This window comes from Pelmatolapia mariae, linkage group LG6 (genome assembly GCF_036321145.2).
Source record: "Pelmatolapia mariae isolate MD_Pm_ZW linkage group LG6, Pm_UMD_F_2, whole genome shotgun sequence".
In the NCBI taxonomy this organism is placed as follows: Eukaryota; Metazoa; Chordata; class Actinopteri; order Cichliformes; family Cichlidae; genus Pelmatolapia; species Pelmatolapia mariae.
In genome coordinates, this window is record NC_086232.1 from 11,237,241 (window position 1) to 11,256,972 (window position 19,732).

Below are 19,732 nucleotides of genomic sequence, written 5' to 3' on the forward strand. Positions count from 1 at the left end.
AACCCTTTACCAATATTTATTTTCAGCTCACACAATTTATCATATAACGTTGATTAAGTTAATATCATGTTCTGGTTTAATGGTTTAATCACTGTTTTTCCGCCCACCATCGATAAACGAAGAGCGCGTGACTCTCTGTAGTGGTCCTGAGTACGTCGCTGTTTTTCTTTCTTCTTCTTTTTTTTTTACTCGGGGTGTTTTGACGAGGAGCGCTCCGTCCGAGGCGTGACAACGGAGGCGCGTTCACGGGGTCGCCACCGGCTTCTGCGCTGAACTAAAGGGAGAAAGCATCACTATCTAGCACCATCACAAAGCTTTCTTTACCCACACATAACGGAGAAATATTAGAGGTTACATTTAAAACCAACAGCGCGAGAGAACAGGTCGCCAAAGGAGACCGGGGGTGGGGGGAGACGCGCATCCCAGCCGTGCAGACTCAGCGGTAGTACAGTAGTGGTGATAGGGGGCAGTTTCGGGGATTTTCCGTTTCGGTTACCCGGTGCTTCACACACCCTGTGCCTTTGAGCCAGCAGCGGGGAGGGAGAGAGAGGAGGAGGAGGACCATGGAGGGGATGCAGGCATACGGAGCCGGGAAAGCCGGAGGAGCCTTCGACCCCGTCACCTTCCTCCAGCAGCCTCAGACCATTCTCCGCATAGTGTCTTGGGTGAGTTGGAGACGTAAAAACGAAAAATAATTTTGTTCTTGGATACACAGTTAGCTACAGAGGCCACCACTTTTTAAATCATTCATATATGTTGTCAAATATGGGTTTGAATTAGCCAACTGAGGGCCCACACAGGCTTCATTTCAGAGAGGAGCTCCTATAGATACTGAAGGAAGCTGTAACATGCTTTGTGGTGTTTTGTTCTTTTAACTTTTGTTTTCACTTGTGTGTTTGGTGCTATTACCTGATCTCACTAATAATATTCTCCTCACGCAGTGGGTTGATGGGTTGATTGAACAGAGTCCCGATCGCTGTGTACAAAATCCACCTTCTACACATAATACATTAGTGACCAGATGATGTTTTCTCATGAGCACAGTGAGAACACGCAGTCACACATTTGTTGGATTTCATAACAAATAATTTCATAATAACTGTCCACCCTCCGGGCTCTGAGGAGGAGGAGCACTAATGAAAAAGGAGTAGCAACAGTAGGAGAACACTTTTGACAAGCATCGTAAACAGATGGCAACAGAAGTGCTCCCCAAAGTGTAGGCTCCACGCTGAGTTTTAAGGAAAATACAACCGAAATGTATGAAACCGGAGGTTTATTTATTCATATAATTAATCATTAAGGAAAATGTGCTCGGTATAAACTGAATGTATAACAATCAAGTTCATTTCATTTGACCAGACCATTGTTTTACATTGTACTTATGTAAGAAAATTACATGGAAAATTTACATGTATTTAAATGAGTTAAATTCAGGATTTTGGGCAGATTTTCTTCTTTTTAGCGCACTGCCAGGTGGTATTTTATAGGATTTTTGTTTTGGGTGTCTAGTTTTTGCAGCTGTACCTTTTGTGTCGTTTATATTTTGAGAGGAGGAAAATGCATGCACTATGTGGTGTTTTCATTAGAAAGCATCAAGAACGTTCTCTTAAATTGTTGTACTTTAAGAAAGACAGGAAGTAAATATACTGCATCCATTCATAAACTGCGTCAAGTAATGAATATCCAACGGAGATTTATACATTACATTGTTACAGTTTATTTTTTTAAATGAACATTTGGTAATGTGCAGCAATTAGGAATGCATTATTGCACTTTTTAAAACATTTTTTTCAACAAAATGCAGCAGTGCAAAGGTTAGGCCCAGCAGTCCTTGTTTATGTAAGTTTGTGTAAGCTTTCAAAGAAGATTGCTGTATATCAGAGATGTTTCAAACTTTGCACAATGGGTATATTGTTCAGAACAACTCGTATTTTTTGTTATTTTTAACATATTTGGACAATAAGTTAACAGATCGTACTCCTCGACTCAGCAAGACGTTGTTGTTTTAGATTTTGAACTATACAATTGATTTTTGACAACAGTGCAATCTATTACAAAGAGCATATTATTATTTGTTTTAATAATAATTTTTTGATGTCACCTTGTTTTATGCAAAAACAGGAAAGGATGTGGAAAGGTGTACTTCAACATTTTTTTAATAAAAAAATGAGTTGTAGTTTTTTTTTATCTAGTACTCATTCAAATTATCTTACGCGTTACTAAAGGCACTTCCTGACCGCAGTTGTTGGGATTACCTGAAGGTAACAACCTACTGGGAGAACATCTTACCTTTAGTTATTATTTCTTTTAGTTTACATCAGTAAGAATGTTTATGTGATGTATTAGCCAGCTAGAAGTTGTGTGCTGGCAACAGGTTGGCTACAGCCACAACAAAAGGTTGTAGGAAGACATGATTGGAGTTTTGGGATTTTGTCCGTTAATGAAAGTAACTGAATGGGTGGTGGTGGTGCTAAAATACTAGTTTATGTCTGTTAAGCTGTGTTATCCTTGGCATCATTTTTTTGTAGACGCAACTAAAGAAATGGGAACAAATTTTGTGTTTCTGCCAAAAAATACAATTTAAAATTGTTTTTTCCCTCAGTTATCTGTTATGTGTAGACACTGCGCTGATTCACAGGTCAGTGATAATTGGCTTAACAAACACAAGAAACATTCCTCTGAAAATAAGTGAAAAAGCAGCCACTTTGCAATGAAAAACTGTGAAAGACTCAGAAAGTCTGGAGCACCATTGTTCAAGAGCGTTTTAAAATATCGCAAGAAAGTGTAGCTGCTTGGAAACAAAATAAGAAGAAATGAGAGGTGCTTCAAGACCTTTGCACAGCAATGTAACATAAAATTACAAGGGACTATTTTCTCTAAATGTGTTCTGGTAGCCACTAAGCCTTGGCGATCTGCAGCTCAGGATAGCCTCTAAAAGCTTGACTAACAGATTTTTTTATATTTTTTATGTATTACCTGCATACACCGGCCTCCAGTAAACAAAAACAGTTCAGGTCTGCATTTTTTCTTCCGATCTTTTACTTTCTTCTAACCCTTTTTCAGTGTCTTCATCTCTATACTTTCATTGTACTGATTTTGTCTGTGTTGAGGCACCAGTTGGTTAAGAGAAAACACTTGCAAAGATTTTATAGTGTTAAAAAGTTAAAACTTTGTAACGTAAAGTCTGAACTTTAGCGTCAGTCAGGTTCTCAAATTTTAGTTTCATCTTAAGAGCCACTGGTTGCTTGCAGAGCTAAAATGTAAGCAGTTATATAATGTCAGTTACCAGTGTTGCGTCAATACATTATGCTTATAACTATATAAACCTAAGGTAAGCTTTGTATTGTACTGTACAGTCCTGACACTAAAGTGGGAGCTAAGGTGTTCTTCTTTTAAAAATTATAAATGCTTTAAAAAATTTCTGTGGCCTGAAAGTGCCATAAACTTAAAAATTATACTTAAAATTATAATTAGAAATACAAAGAAAACGCATGGTTTGTGGTGAAAACAAACCGAGTTTATTAACCCGTTAGCCTTAAATAACAAGGCCAGTGGCTAGTCATGTGATATGTCAGTACATCATGAATTTAATCATTGTAAAGCTTAGTTGTGAGGTCAGATTTTTGGCTGTATACGAGGTATACTAATATGATGGCGTACTTTGTGTATCATTTATATTAGTAAACCTGGCAGTTACATTTCTTTCACTGAATTTTTCTAAACATATGACACATGTTGTGCTGTAAATTCGTCTGTATGCAGGAATATTTTTTTAGTCACGTAGGGAAAGCATATTTTAATATGGCACAATCTGATCACTGCTATTTCACCTTGTTTGAGAGTTTTAGGGTTTTATGTTGAAAGTATATGGCACAACTCAGTAGTAGTTATAAAATCTCTATTTATTATCTAGGGTTGCAGTTTTTTCCTTTTTTATTTTCTATCTTCATTTCTTAATCTTTATATTATTATTTCTATTTCAGTTGTCTAAATTACTGCGCTACAAAGGGGGTTAAATCGTATCTTTAACCAATACATTTTACTGTTATGTGACTATTTATTAATGTTCAAGTTACATAGTTGAGGTTGAATGGTTGAAGTTGTTTCTTTAAGCATTCAGTACTCAAAATCTTAAAAGTAGGAACCAAAACAGCACATGTTTAAATGTCTTAATAAAGAGTTTTATGGTCCTCAAAAATGTTTTCAAGATCATTTTTAGGTGACAGATCGCTTCAGCAGTGATTTTCTTACACATTTATAATTTTCTATTGCTTTGACACTGCCGTGACATCTTAAGTGACACTAAGACAACACTCTACAGATATGGAGTGTTTTTATGTCTCCTCACCACATCCCCTGTCCAGAGGTGTCATCAGAGCAGCAGCATGTCAGCATAGTAACAGGCATAGCCTAGCTTGTGATGTATCATGTGACGACTTTCATATTGAGCCTGCAGCAGTCTGTGGGGGAGGAGACTATAACATTCACCACTTTAAAGGAGACTTCCTTAGTTCATATACTAGATGTTTTTCCCAATAGTGTAGCTGTTGTGGCTCTTATTGTGAAAAGGCAGCTGGCTTCAAGTCACACTTTCAATGGAAGTTAAAAACTGACACCTGCAAACAAATAAAAGTTCAGCTTTTTCAAGACTTCAGTGGGTCATATGCTTCCATATCTGTAAAACACACACAAACTGATGGATAATATGAAGCACGTAAGCCTTATTGGTGATAACCCTAACCAAAGGTGGGAAGTAACAAACATGTGACAAACATGCATTTTTTTTTCACAAATATCTACTTTCTACTCCTGAGATTGTCAAAACAGCCTTGTTACTTTAGGTTTGACTCATTTAAGAGAAGATATTGTTTCACATCACTGCATGCCAAACATCCAGTGATGTGACAATCCTGTTAGTATATCCATTACTGTGGATTATTGCATAGAAAGATATTAAAGAACCAAAAATATATAATTTATGCATCTTATGTCTAACAGTGCAAATGTTGCACATCGTGTAACAACACATTCCAATAACCCCAAAGTGCCAGGTCCTTTGTAAAAAAATAGCTGGTAGTAATGTCCTTCAAAGAGCTACTTTTTACTTTCTTGCTTTGAGTACATTTCAGAACTGTACTTTTTTTTATTTTACTTGAGTAAAGAAGTTGAATTGGTACTTCATCTTCTACCAGAGTATTTTTTGATACTAGTATCTATACTGCTACTTAAATAAAGGATGTCTGTGCTTTTGTCACCTCTGACCCTATCCTTGTGCTACATATCATGTTTTGTTAAACCTGTTCTCCTAAGTTCTGGCAATCAGGAGACAAAGAACATCAATCAATTTAATGGACGTGTCAAAACTTTTTCTTCCAGAAAAGTGCTTTTTGCTTGCATCCGAAAGATAGAAGTTAACATCTTCAACCTCAGAGGGTTAAACAATATTTTGTTAGCAATTCAATGACAGTGTAGCAGGCCACGCTCAGCAATAATGAAACTTTGCCCCTTCCAATGTGAACATCGCTTAAAGGTCAAGCACTTCTTAGCACTTTCCTGCAAGTCCATTATAGTAATGAACAGTATTTAAGATCCCATTCTGTAAAATTTAATGTCGGTTTGTAATGTAGAGGTAAGAGCAAACCAGGTAAAATGATAATGCTGGAAAGTTGATTTCCGGCATTATTTGCATAATGACCGAAACTAGCACTACTAACGAACAATGAGCTGTAGGTCAGTTTCATGATCATTAATATGCAAATCGTCATGAACATTGATCAACAACCACTGATCAATGGCCATGAGTGCCACTCACAGAGAGTTGGGGAATGGCTGCAGTCGCAGCATTGTAAGATGGCGAAAGATGTACCCTTAGGCCCCCTCCTCGATTCAGAGATGGTTTTGAGTGGCTACTGGCCTGTAGGTGTAAATAGACTGCGGGGTCCTCGCCTGACGAGTTAGCCCTTTTGTGTTTTGCCATCCACTTCACCAGAGGTTGTTTGTTTTTTCTGATGTATAAATCATGGCAATCATCCTGGCAATTAACAGCGTACACTATATTACTCTGTTTGTGTCGGGGGACCCGATCCCTGGGGTGGACCAGTTTTTGGCGCAGCGTGTTTTGGTGTTTGAAAGCCACACTGGCCGATTGTTTAGAAAAAATGTGTCTCAGTTCTTCTGATACTCCTGACATATAAGAGCTCATCACTAAGGGTTTTCAACCGTTGTGCTTTTTCTTGTCTGGATCGCCCGGAGCTTTCTTTAGGTGCCTTCCCAGCTGGGATAACCACACTTACTCAGGGCCGCTGTATCTGTGGCGATGGTGTTCGCTCTGTGTTGTAGCATACTGATGACACCCAGTTTGTGCTTCAGTGGATGATGAGAGTCAAACCTTAAATACTGATCCGTGAACATTTGTTTATGGTACACATTAACTTTTAAATGTCCTCCGTTACTGATGGAAATCTCACAGTCTAACAAGTCTAGCCTGTCATATCCTTCCAGGCAAACGTGATGTCCACTGAGTTACTGTGATCAGTCAATTGTGGTACATCCTGACATTTTTACCCAGGTGTCATCTACATACCTGAACCACTGAATTGGTGGTGTTCGTTAGGCTCAAATGTACTAATTCATCCAGGTAAGGAAGTCATTATGCAAATGTACCATTTATGCCGTTGGGGAAACCTGCATTCAGCTGAGACTTAAGAAGTCACTTGGATGAGTGACGAAACATTTGTCCCAATGAAAAGTCTTCTTAGTCTTCTGGTTTATTTTGGTGAGGGGAAAAACAAAGACACAGATCTATTATTTCATGAAAGGGATTGCTCTGATTTATTCAGATACTGAGACTCTCAAAACATCAACGATATCTACTCTTTGGAGCATATTTTTTTCTTTTTAGTCAGCAACTGAGTAGTGACAACAGGAACACCCTGGATCCAGCATTACCCCGTCTTTCAGGAAGGTTTTTTTCAGTCTTCCTCTGTTTCTTATTTCTTTTTGTCTTTACTTTGAGGAGTCCTCAGCTGCAGATTTAAGTTCCATTACAACAAACCGTTAAACTGAATTTACCTGTTATTGTCCTGGTAATGGTCTGTCATTACGTTTTACTGCTGAAAATCATTCTCACACATTGAAACAAACTAGGATAGGTAAATTATTGTGCGATTAGGTCGCCTGGGATGGAGATCTCCAATACAGTCACTAAAGTGGCTTTTGCATGAAACACAAACATTAAAAACGATGAAGTTAGCATCACCCACAGAGCAAGGGTAGACACTTTACGTGACTGGATTTCTCCTTTAAACATTTGTTGATGGGCGACATCACAGTAGAGCTTATGAGAGAGAGGAGACCAGAATGAATGAGTAAGAAAGAGAAAAGTTTATGAATGTTGGTCGAGGATTCTCTGCCCTCTCTTTTCCATCCATCTCCCACTTGTTCTGACTCATGAGGGCTGAATGTGGAGGTGATAATGACGTGTGTGTCCGCCTCAGAGAATCAGCACTGCATTTTAGTTACGAGAGTATTGGATGGTGAAAAGAAGAACAGCGCATGACAGGTGCAGGGAGAGTAACGTGGACGTGATAATTTTCTAATTGAGGAAATGAAAATATTTGGATTTAATTAAGCTGAACAGGGTCAACCTGACTCACAAAGTAAACATGACATTGTTTGCCTGTGGTTCTACTTTGATCTGTGCATAAAAGAGAATTACTTTCAAAACTTGGATCGATCCCTTGAGTGAAGTTCCTTGAATTCTGCTGCTGTTCAAGGATTCGGGTTATCGTAGGGGTAACATAAAGCATCAAATCACTATACACCTAAATATGCTGTTTAGTTCTGTGTTGTGCTCGACTGTGCTAAAGAAGCATTTTTATTTTCAGAAGTCAACATGCCCAAAGTAGAACTTCTGTCTGCCCTGTGGTTGAAAATGCTGATTAAAGTTCACAATTTAACTTTCAAAAAAGACAAAAATACACAGAGACATATATACTTATAGGCATGATTATTTTAAATATAAACATGTCTTTAAAAGTCAAACTACTGGACACAGCTGGTTTGAAAACTGCTAATAATGTTACTTATCTCAGCCTGGCCTAAAGTATTTCTTGTCATTTTTTAAAGGGGTCTCAAGAAATAGTTCTTAAGGCTTTCTGAAGGTTATAAAGTGTTTTTGTTTTTTTAACATTTTTACACATTTACAGTCCAGTCGGTTCATTTTTGTGACTGCATGTTAAGCCACCTAACACTGACCTAGGAATCATTCAAGCACAAAAAAGGCCCCAAACTCAAGGGATAACCCAGCCTGCACATAACAAACAACCTAAGAACGAACCTATTTTAAAGGGTATATTTAGACATTTTGTTACTAGCATCCTCCCAAAGATACATATTTTTCCCTCCATGTCTTTAGTAGAATGTAAAAAAACACTAAAGATAACAGAGTCTCACTGACATAAAATAGCACGTCTGCACCAACAATGTGATTCCCAAAGAGCATTTAGCCAAAGACCTGACATTCCCAGCATGGTGAATCCTATCTAAAAGTGGACATAAACTATGAGCTGCTGTGGAAAATTCTTCTTTCCTGATATTTGCTCTGTAATTAAAACACTCTTACGTAAATAGCGTGGGATAATGTTTTAAATTTAGCCATGATGGTGATTAGCATTGCAGAGGTCAAGAGATTTTGTGCTTGATGAGTAACTATTTTATGTCACCAGCACAAACCCGTTGCAGTGCAGGGCATTCCGTCATCTCCTGGTTACTCACTCTCACACACGCCTACATGTCAAAATTCAGATGTTGTTCGAAAGCTATTTTAAGAAGCAAGTTGCATTTTTATGTTGTTTGACTGCCTTAATGTGACTGTAGTAGAAATTGTGAACATAAAGTCTGCAGATGTTTGCATTAAATATTCATAAAACCTAAAGCCCTGTCAAATAATGTTTATTATACATCCTTCAAATTACTCAGCTTTTTGGCCAGCCAAGCATCCTAAACTCCCCACTGATATAACTTCTTACTGCGGTTGAGATAGATCTTATTATTAAATTCAGTTAACTTATTTCTTATTTATATAATGCCAAATTACAACCATATTTGCCTCAGTGTACTGTCAGGTTAAGACCCTAAAAAAACAGAACCATTAGCAAGCACTTGGCAACAGTGGGAGGGAAAAACTCCCTTTTAACAGGAAGAAACCTCCAGCAGAACCAGGCTCAGGGAGGGACAGCCGTCTGCTGTGACCGATTGTGGGTGATTCTTTTTCTGACTGCTATATATTTGAAATCGCAGTGTAGTGGAAAGTTTTGTTTGTTATAAATCTCTGTTTGTACCTAATTATTAGCATGCATCCAATGCTAAATCAGTTGGTGCCAAAATGTAACATTTGTAGTGTAAAATATGAAGCTGACCATGGAACACATCTAATCTGAAGAAACATCTGGTCAAATACAAAATATGTCTGAAAGCTGCAAAGTGTACCGTATTTGAAAAACCAGCAGGTAACATCAACGTGCCTGTTAAGAAGGTGAACCCAGGAATGGTAATGATGATGATGAAAAGCTGTTGTCAGAGAAACGGCTTTTTGACACTGTGCTGTTGACGTTTTAACTTTTAGCATTTGTTTCGCAGCACTGAAATGTCATATTAGCATGGTATACTGTAAACAAACACAAAACCTTAGTAAGTAAACATAACCAACAATTGTCTCACATTACCATTTAAATACTGCAGTATGCAAGCACTGTGACATCACAGTCAGTGCCAGGCAGTAACCAAGGCAGCTGTTGTGGTGTGTAAAGTACTGAAAAGGGTACCGCTGGGTACCTGTACTGGTTGTGTTCACAGGTATTAAAGCCTGAAAAAATGAATCATCTGCTAACCTAACCAACTGATCAATTTGGTCATTGGTTGAGATTCTAGTCAGCATAAATAGTTCATGAGCAGGCTGAACCCTACTTTATTTGGGTATCGTAGTGCTCTACAGTACATTGATCTAGTTAGTGTCATATAATGCAGGCTGGCTCCAAAAGCAAGTCACTTTCAATAGATTCCTGTGTTAAAATGTTCAACTTTACATCAGAAATAAATGTATTTACAGGATGGTACAAAAACACTTTTTGTCTCTATGGTTATTTTTCCCATTAGTGATAACCTTATAGAGGGTTGATGTATATATTGTTAATTATTCTTAAGATTTATAGTTCCTCTTGTTAAGGCGTGGCCCTTTGTAGCCACTGGGCCTCACACACTTGCTATTTGTGTTGGTGACTTTTGGAGCATTTTTCTTCATGCAAATACCTGATCACGGTTTCCCTTGCAACTCATATGAGAAAAGAGAGTAAACCCTCGTAACTTGAGGTATTAGGATAAGACTTCAAATCTCTTTGGCTACAGCCATCTTTGTTCCTTGTCCGTGGACTGGCTGAACACACTACAAAACTGCCCTTTCAGTTTCACTTGCTGTTGCCATTAAAAAAAACATAAAAAGCAGGCCTGTAACTGAATGAGCACCTGTACCAGATTGCAGTGCTACTCTCCCTTGATTCTGTTATGCTCGGCTTTACAAGATTGAGGGACCGTCTGTTTTCTTGCACTGATACATGCTTGTTTTCTGGGCTCGTCTGGTCATGTTCTCACTGACTGCCATCACATTTCAAATGGAAACGAGATAATAACGCAAAAAAAAAAAAAAGACACAGAGGCGTATGGAGGAGAGCATTGTGTGTGTGTGTGATTGAGTGACTCGACAGAACAGACATCAGAGTGCTGTTGTGCTCTGAACTTGTGATTCTGTCTGTCTCATTGTGTACCCTTGGTACTGCAGTGGCTCTCCTTGAATTGTACTTTGACAAGGTCTCCTGTCTCTCTCACTCTCTCTCTCATTACATGAGCAGCTGCTGCCATGGTGACAGCAGCAATCAGGTATCCCCAGTCTGGGCCGACATTCTGCAGCAGACAATAAGCCCACACACACGCACACACACAGGATGTAATATCCTCCAGCAGTGATCCTGTATTATGCAGCAGATAGCTCTGCTCACTTCCCACTGTCATAACTTACTTTTACTGATCATTCACTGCATTCGCTTTGGTTTGTTCTCTTCAGACCACATAAAAGCTCTGAAGCACATAAAAGGCAAGAATTCGCAGAAATGAACATGTTCTTTCTGGGACGATCTGATTGCATCAACAGTGCTGTCTTCTTTATCTGGAAATACATCATTATGGTAAGCAATAATGGAAATTTCCTCCATTTTTGCAATTAGATAATATATTAATGTCACTGAGAGCACAACACACACGTCAGATACTGGTGATGTGCTGCTGAAATGTTTCTTTTTCATTAGTCCATATTTTAATTACTACTTATATGTCAAAAGAATGGCATAAATCCAAAGGCATTGATGTTAGAAAGCTTTACACTTAGTGTATCAGAATCAACACGTTCCCCACACCTTTCCTTCTGACAGTTTCTCTAAACAACATGTAACATAAATGGCCATGAAACACAGTGATTGGTTGGAGGTTCAAAATAGGCCACATGTAAGCTTTTCTCTCAAGTTCTTTTTTATTCTTTAGACAACTGTTTGGACACTTGTGTCTAGTTCTGACCTCGATCTGTATCTACCTATTGATAAAATGCTGTCTCACTTCAGAGGACCTGCACATCCTAATAGTCTAGAAAGCATCGTGAGAAACAAATTGTTCTACCCTTATTTCTTTTTCTACCTGTTTTGATGGGTTGGTGTTAGGGCTGGGCCATATCATATCGTTCACGGTAATACCGGTATAATGTTAGGCAACGATAAGAAAATGAAATATCGCGATAGAATATGGGTAAAACGCGCATGCGCATTGCCTTTGTTTTCATACGCACATGGTGGAAAAAGCATGGCGGCGACGGAGAATGAGAAGGGCGAAAGCAGGTCGTTGAATGAAACAGATGAACCAGAATTGGTTTGGAAAAATGCTGCAACTTCAGTGGTGTCGAACTGGTTTGGCTTTCGTCTGTCAGATACACGCCAAAGCACAATTTTTGGAAGAGCATGCTAGCGGGCCGTCGTTATTACCTTGTTTTTGGGTAAATTCGGCACACTTAAAATCAATCCTTTGATTTTCTGAAAAAATCGACAGTGCCCCTTATAATCCGGTGCGCCTTATGTATGAATTCTGGTTGTGCCTACTGACCTTGAACCGATTTTATGTGGTACACGGCGCTCAAAAATCTGTCAAAAATGTTTTAGTATGAAGCTACGAAGCCGCACCGCTTGATGAATTGTGGGAGCATTACCGTAGTCAGGAGCCTCGCGGAGTGATACGTACTGTGCTTCAACATAATATTACCATATTGTGTGTCTATAACCTCTTTTCAAGTTTTGTGGATATTATACATGGTTATGATCAGGATATGTCGGCCAATTTCCACTGGAAATGACTTTTGGTTAAACTGTCAGCGAGGAATTTGCATTTGCACTGTTAAATTTTTATATAACTTTAATGCACATAAAAAACAGCTGCTTGTTTAAGTGAAAATACATTTATGGGGGTTTTTGCACTAATAAAGTTGTGGAGTTGTATCGTCAGTTATATCGTTATCGCAAATTTTCAAATGTATATCGTGATAAATATTTTTGGCCGTATTGCCCTGCCCTAGTTGGTGTGTTCTTGGATGGTGTGCTTACAGCACAAACTGTTTTGTTTGCGCAGCCTTAACCTTAAAATTGACTTTTCTCAACTTATTTTCAGTGGCACTGGCCCTGTGACAGCTGGGAAAGGCTCCAGCCCATCATGCAACCCTGAACTGGATAAGTGGTTAATAAAAATCGATCGACGGATTTACTGCCTGCAGCATGCAGGGGGAAAAAATGGCTGCAGTGTGCACACGTATGCACATACTGTAGCAGAACAGCAGTAACCATTAGCACCAGATTGCTCAGGCCTAGATGTTGGAGCTCCACCTGAGCTCTTAGGATTTATCTGCAGAACAACCTCTCAGACCTCCAAGACCCCAGCCAGGCCTCTCAGCCAGGTTTCTCATGGCTTCTGCATCATAACATAGCCATGTTTTTGTGCTGCCTCGCCTTCCTCTAATACAGTTTCTACAGAGAACAAGTGCACATAGCCTGTGCTTATTTGCAACACAGTGTGCTCATAGCCATCCGTCATTAATTGACATGAATTGTGTTCAGGCTGACTGAGAATCCCTTGTAAACAATTATCCTTAATATCCTTAATATTTTCCCTTTAAAAATGTAATTTTTACTACAGGCATAAGCTCCACTGATACACTACATAGCTGATTAGCTTAATATTATTAGCTATTTCTGAACCTGTATTTTTAAAATATGTATATAATCACAAAACATGGGTAACATATCAGTGGAGTTGCTTCACTTCACTTACTGAAGAAAATACATCTAAATTTCCCCCTTCAAGCCAACTTTGCTTTCATGTTTTACTCGTTTTTGGTGATTTGAAGGCTTCTAAACTACTTGGTTATATTTAAAAATAGATAAAAATGTGATCGTTTACAACTTTACATGTGTAAATTGTAAAAATATTTCTAAAATAAGTTCAAATCAGCAAATGAGTGATTCAACAAAGGTGATAACTTTCACAGGATTTGTTCCTTAAATGTGGGCACGCTATTATTATGAAAAGGCTGCACATTGCTAACTCACTGTCTGTGCATTTGTGTGGGCATGGCTACTTCTAGTACAGGATTTTGTGAGGTACAGTGAATAGCAGGGTGACATGAGGCCCGGCTCAATTGTCTGGTTTTCAACAATGGATGCAAAAGGCCTTTCAGCCAGCACAACAGCAGCTTTAAATCATTCACAAGCAGACCGATTGAACCGATGTGATTTAGGCCTCGGTAGCAGCTGATATGGGTGCTGGTTTGTGGGTGTGTGTTTGTGTGTTTCATTGTTGCAATCACGTGCGTTTCTCAAATATCAGAATTTCTGCTTAAAGCTCTAAAGAAGGTCTGAATGGAGAGACACAGCAGTAATTTCAAAGGGAGATTCTCAGGAAGCACATGCTTTCACACACGAATGCACAAAGTTTCAGAAGCACACACACACACACACACATCTTGTAATCAGCATCGTTAAAGGGCAATTTGTGAGGGACCCTCTGATGGTCACAAGAGCAGAGACAGCACGTGGGATTCTTCACAGTGCCTGCATTCACCACATTCAGAAGCCTTGTGATTTCTCTACAGATAAAGCAGGGTGGGGTACCTTCACCTTACCCAGGCACACACACACACACACACACCCAAAGAAGTCAAGTCACGTATGAAACCATGTCACACGATTCACTGGTTATGGTTCCGAAGCTCTCGGGAAATGTTTAGGTGCAGTTCACATTTTTTTTTGTGCATTTTTAAGGGTGTTTTTGTGTTTTTATTTCTATAATGTGTGTGTATGTATCTTTGTGGGACACTCCTAGTAAACAGATTGCACTTTACACTTTCAACATACACTAGCTGTGCATATAAAGGATCAAGCTGGAATCGTTACACAAGCCTCGCCGGACTTTCGCTGCAAGCAGGAGAGAAAAGCTTTGTAATTCAATCTGCCCCCTGCCATGTGATACCAAATATAATTGTGATCCTGAAGACGGTGCGTGTTTTCCTTCTTAGTGAACTAGGTCACGCCAAGACCAATCCGTATTTCAAGGAATAGCGTTTGTGCGTTCAGTGTTTGTGTCTTTGAAGCTGTAGCTGGAAAAGAAAGAAGAAAAAAAGAGTTTGAAAGATGCAGGCGAGTCCCTGGTGATGAGTTTATTTCCCAGTGCAGATTCTCCGAGCATTTCAAATCCAAAGTGTGTCACATCACTAAAAACTTGTGGCCCTGCAGGTACTTTTGTCCCTGTTACAGATACTCAGACTCCCTTCTGTATTCAAATAAAAAAAGTTAGGGGCCACAGCTGTACATGCTTCATAGATTACTGTGGAATCCAGTCATGCTCGCGATGTGACAAAACGGAGTCAACAGAAGGTGAGGGGTGAACCAGAGACACTGTAATATTGCCTGTATGTTAATCAGAAGGAGGAGACGTGACAGTTAAAGATTCCTGAATGGGAGGCTGGAAGGCTTCTGTTATGGAAAAATTGGTGGTGGAAGTGTAAATTCCTTCATGTGGGACAAAAGTCAAGTAGATTGATTTAAAAGATTCAAAAGAATCGTTTCGGTTAACTTTTAAGTTTCCTTTACTATATAAAAGAAGCGATGACCCTGCAGGTAAGCGTGTTAGCGACACTGCGCTTATCTCTTTAAAAGATAAAAGAAGAAGAAGAGTGTGCATGCGTGTACTTCACAAATATCACTGAGGACCCAGAAGAGTAGAGTTTATGTGTCAGGCTGGGAGTTAGACCAGGCGGTGTGTCTGTGTATTTAGGGTGTATATGATCCTCACTCTTCTCCAAACAGACACATTTTAAACAGTTACTGTGCTGGTTTTGGCGATGACACAAAGGTAAGAGAGAAACACAGAAGTGTTGTGAATCCTGCAGTTTTGGGCCTTTTTAGAGATCTCAGAAATCATTTTGGACACCACATCGTTTATTTTTATTGCACGTGCAAATATGCCACTTTTTCTTTAGCTTTAAACCCAGCGCCACCAATCCATTGTGTCACATGAAGATTAAATAAATAAATAAATACATGCAGCGTGTTTTTATAAGAGGAAAGAGACTAAGTGAGCAAATGAAGTTATTATTGCTCTGACAATATCCCACATTATGTGATTGGCCTTATGCCTGTGCGTTTGTGTTGCAATGCTTGTGTGTGTGCATTTTCTGACCTGAATCGTTTAGCCAGCCCTGTGAAGCAGTGGACAAACTGTGCGTGCATTTGAGCTGTATATGCATGAGTATGTGTGTCGGAGCGTGCTCCTTTTTCCTGAAGAATGCTTGTGGGCATAGGCAGGGCCAGTAACGAGGGGAGATGGGAAAAGACGAGGGGGAGGGAGCAATGATGCAGCCGGTCTAAAAATAGCACCGCCTCCATGCCCCTTCTACCCCCGATGCTTCTTTTTGCTTATCCCCTTCACAATCCCACCATCTCCACCTTTAGTTCTTCATCATGACAACAAAAAAAACTGCAGGTAGATGAATGATGGGATTGAGGTGTTTGAGGTGCTACTGCCCTCCCCCATACATCCTTTAATCAGAAAGAGGAGTGCATGGCATGGGCCAGAATCCAGAGTGGCATAAAGTGGACCGAGGGAGGAGCGAGGAAACAGAAAGGTTGCGCATGCTTAGTAACAAACTTAGAGTTTGCCATCAAGACGCAGATTTAAATGCCAGCTTTCTCTCTGTGCTGGAGCTTTAAAATAGAAATAAGAGTTTGGCTTTTGTTGCTGTGTAGAACAAAATGAATGAGTGTTACTCTGTTTATCATAACATAGTCTGCTGAATCACTTTTCTTAATGCTTATTAGTACAAGTAATACAGCCAGGGAAGGCCAGTTTTAAGTGCGTACTCTCCATTTATTCAGGTATGTGATTGCTCATAAGCTCATCACCAGTCTGTCAAACTATAACACTGCACTGTAGGTAAAAGAGACGGTGGCCATTATTCTGGGGATTCAGGCTTTTTGTCAGAGGTGGGGAACATTTTTTTTGATACAAGCTGCTGTTGAACAAAAAATAGAAATATGTGATGAAACCATGACAGATATTTTTAATAAACAGCTTTATTAATTATGTACAGGAAATAGTGGATGAAAATAAATGCTTATTAAACATCGAAATACAATCCTGCACGATAAATTTTTCACTTTTACTCGAGTAAAAGTGAAAAATTACCAGCTCTGTACTCTGTGGCTGTGGCGTGGTCTTCTGTGGCTGGGCGTGGTCTTCTGTGGTGGGGCGTGGTCTGTGGTGCCGCTGCAGGGGAGGCGGTCGTACCATCCTCAATCCCGCCTCGCCGGCTTAAAGTCTGCACTGGGTCCTGCAGTATTGTTGTTGGTGATGTGTGTAGCGGCAGCTGTAGAGCTGCAGCCGTGTGTTGGTGAAAGTGTGCAACCGTGAAAGTGTTAATAAAGCGATGCTGAAAAGCACAAGCCTGTGGTCGGGTCCGTCGTTAATGCCACATACTCAAAGCAAGACAGTAAAAAGTAGCTTTTTGGAGGACGTTTCTAGCAGCTATTTTTGTGCAAAGCTAACTGGACCTTGTGCTATGTTATTGTTATAATAAAATAATATTAGTAGATAGGAATACAAATTTAATTTCAGTCTAAATATCATTTCTAATAAAGGTACTCTTGAATCATAAGAAGAACATGAGCAGAGAAAAAGAAGCAAAGTAAAAAAATTGCTTTATTTTCTGTTGCCTGCCTTGTAGAGGGTGACTTTCCCTCTAAACAGGAAAACATGTAGGGAAGGGGTTAAAGTGGGATTCAGCGGGTGGGGGAACCCTAAAATCAGATGTAATGGCTCAACAAGAGGAAAAAAAATCACAATTTCTATTGAGAGCTCCGGTAGATTTTCTTGACGTGCATGTTGTGATCAGCTGATCTGCTGCTCTTTGCAAATTTACAAAACTGATTTCAACGAGATGTCAGCAGATGTTTCACGAGTTGCCCTGGCAGATTTCCATCCTCTGACAGCATACTGCAGAGTACTTTCACACAACCTTTAAATAACACAGTTATTCTGTCTCAGATTGTTTTGCAGCATGTTTCACAATATGAAGAAACATAATGTCACATTCAAAAACATGAGGACTTACATGTAAGCTTTAACTTTACAGTTTATCAAATACGACTGAGCATCCTTACCTCTAAATCTAACCTCTCTTCGTCCTCTCCTGTCCTCTCTTTCTTATCTTTCTCCGTCTCTGAGTGAAGTTAGCGCTCTCTCTCTTTTCTCTCCCTGTGAAATACGGCAGCTGGATCGTAAGCTAGCAGCACAGTGCGTGTGTTTGCTGATGTTTGATGAGGTGATATAAATGTTACATTTGTAATTACCTGCCATTTATAAAAGTTACTCCCTTTATGCTCGCTGGGTAATGGCTCTCACTGTGGTTTGCTGGAGTCCCAAAGTCTTAGGAATGGCTTTGTAACCCTTTATAGACCGACAGATGTCACTGACTTTGTTTCTCAGCCTTTCCTTTAGAAAAAGCATGAGGCATGATGTGTTGCTTTTTGAGATCTTATAGCCTGCTTCTCATTGTCAGACAGGTTTGTCTTTGGGTTATCTTTGTCTAATATTAACATTTGTTTGATTATATGAAACAAAGTAAGTAAAGTCTGACAAATATGCAAACGACTTAGAAGTGCAGTTCTTTTTATCAGCGGGACTCTGTACAGTTCGTTGCTAAAACACATTTTGAAAATATATTTCATGCAATCGCTATAAGTTAAAGCTTCACCACCCACAGATAAAAAATGAAGTCATTGTGACTTGAATTTAAACTTTTGTCCTTCACATAATCTAACTGATTGTATCTAAAGAGAAAAGAAATGCCAGTCTGTCAAATTTAATAGAGTCAGATGGCACTTCAGAAAGCAAGAACTCAATGTCAAATGAAATCGGGGTTTCCCAAGCGTGGACCGGACAGTAGAGAGAAGCTGAAGGGCTCAAAAGCAGATAAAGAAGGAAGGAGCTGAAGAAAAAACTGTGCTGTAATCCCACCGTGACTGGCATCCCTGTCTCCTCCTGGCCCCGTAGCTAGCCTTCATGATCAGGGCTGTCAGAGGAGGTACACTTTGCTTTGTATTCACTCTTTGTATCGCTGTCATTTATCTCACACCCAGAGACACGGCAGCTGGGTAAACTGTACACACCAACCCAAGGTTCAATTCTAGCTTTTTATCTCTCTTTTTACACTGGATCACATTTAGAGATACCCTCTGAATCCATCACTCACCACAGCAAAGACCACACACAGACAAACATAAACACACTCTGCCTCTTATCCAGACAGAAAAAGCTCCCGGGAGGTATGGTCTGAGGGTTTGTCAGCTGGATGGAGTTGTCTGATCTGCTGTTAGCAACTAAAAGTAGCATGCTACACAGTTTGTACTGCATTTGTTGCCCTGAGAATATTGTTTCGGTGATACTGCACTGAAGAGGAGCAAGGAGAAGAGGAGAGAGGGATTTGATGATATCTTATTAACCTGCTCCTGTTATTGACTCCATTTTGTATCCCTTTGTGTGTGCGCTCCTTGAGGCAAAGCGAGACAGACGCAGAGAGGAAAATAAGGGAAAAGACAAAGGAGAGAGGGCTCAGATGCTATCACAGTAACCTTGTCCTTTCACTGGCTCCATTTTACCACTGTCAGGGTCCCTGCCTCGACCTTAACAGACTACTGCAGGAAGGATAAATCCTCTCCAGCATGTTCAGCTTTACAGAAGATCAGTATTACAGTGCCAGTAGCAAATACCTCCAAAATGACATTGAAATGATGTTTTGTAGTAGATGCAGTGCAGGAGCAATGAATGCTATTGTTTTGGGTTAACATTATAAGCATGTGCAGGCATGCCGTACAAGATTATGTACAGGAAATAGTGGATGAAAGAAAATGGATGGATGGATCTCCCAAACTGCAGCTCTTGCGTGATGTTCCTGGTCTGCAGTGGTCAGTATTTATCAAAAATGGTGTAAGGAAGGAACAGTGGTGAACCAGCAACAAGGTCATGGGCGGCCAAGGCTCACTGATTCACGTGGAGAGCGAAGGTTGACCCGTGTGGTCCAATCCATCAATGAGCT

General features: G+C 39.7%; 1 protein-coding gene across 2 annotated transcripts in view; it reads left to right on the forward strand.

The window, feature by feature from the left end:
- The first annotated feature begins 169 nt into the window (after positions 1–169).
- LOC134628954 (synaptogyrin-1-like) overlaps positions 170–19,732 on the forward strand; it is a 28,115-nt gene continuing 8,552 nt past the window's right edge. The window contains exon 1 of one of the 2 annotated variants that reach the window (XM_063475804.1): positions 170–665. In XM_063475804.1, the coding sequence (XP_063331874.1) occupies positions 564–665 (102 nt within the window). In that variant the 5' untranslated portion in view covers positions 170–563. The remainder of the gene's footprint in view (positions 666–19,732) is intronic. The other variant, XM_063475803.1, reaches the window with a different exon arrangement.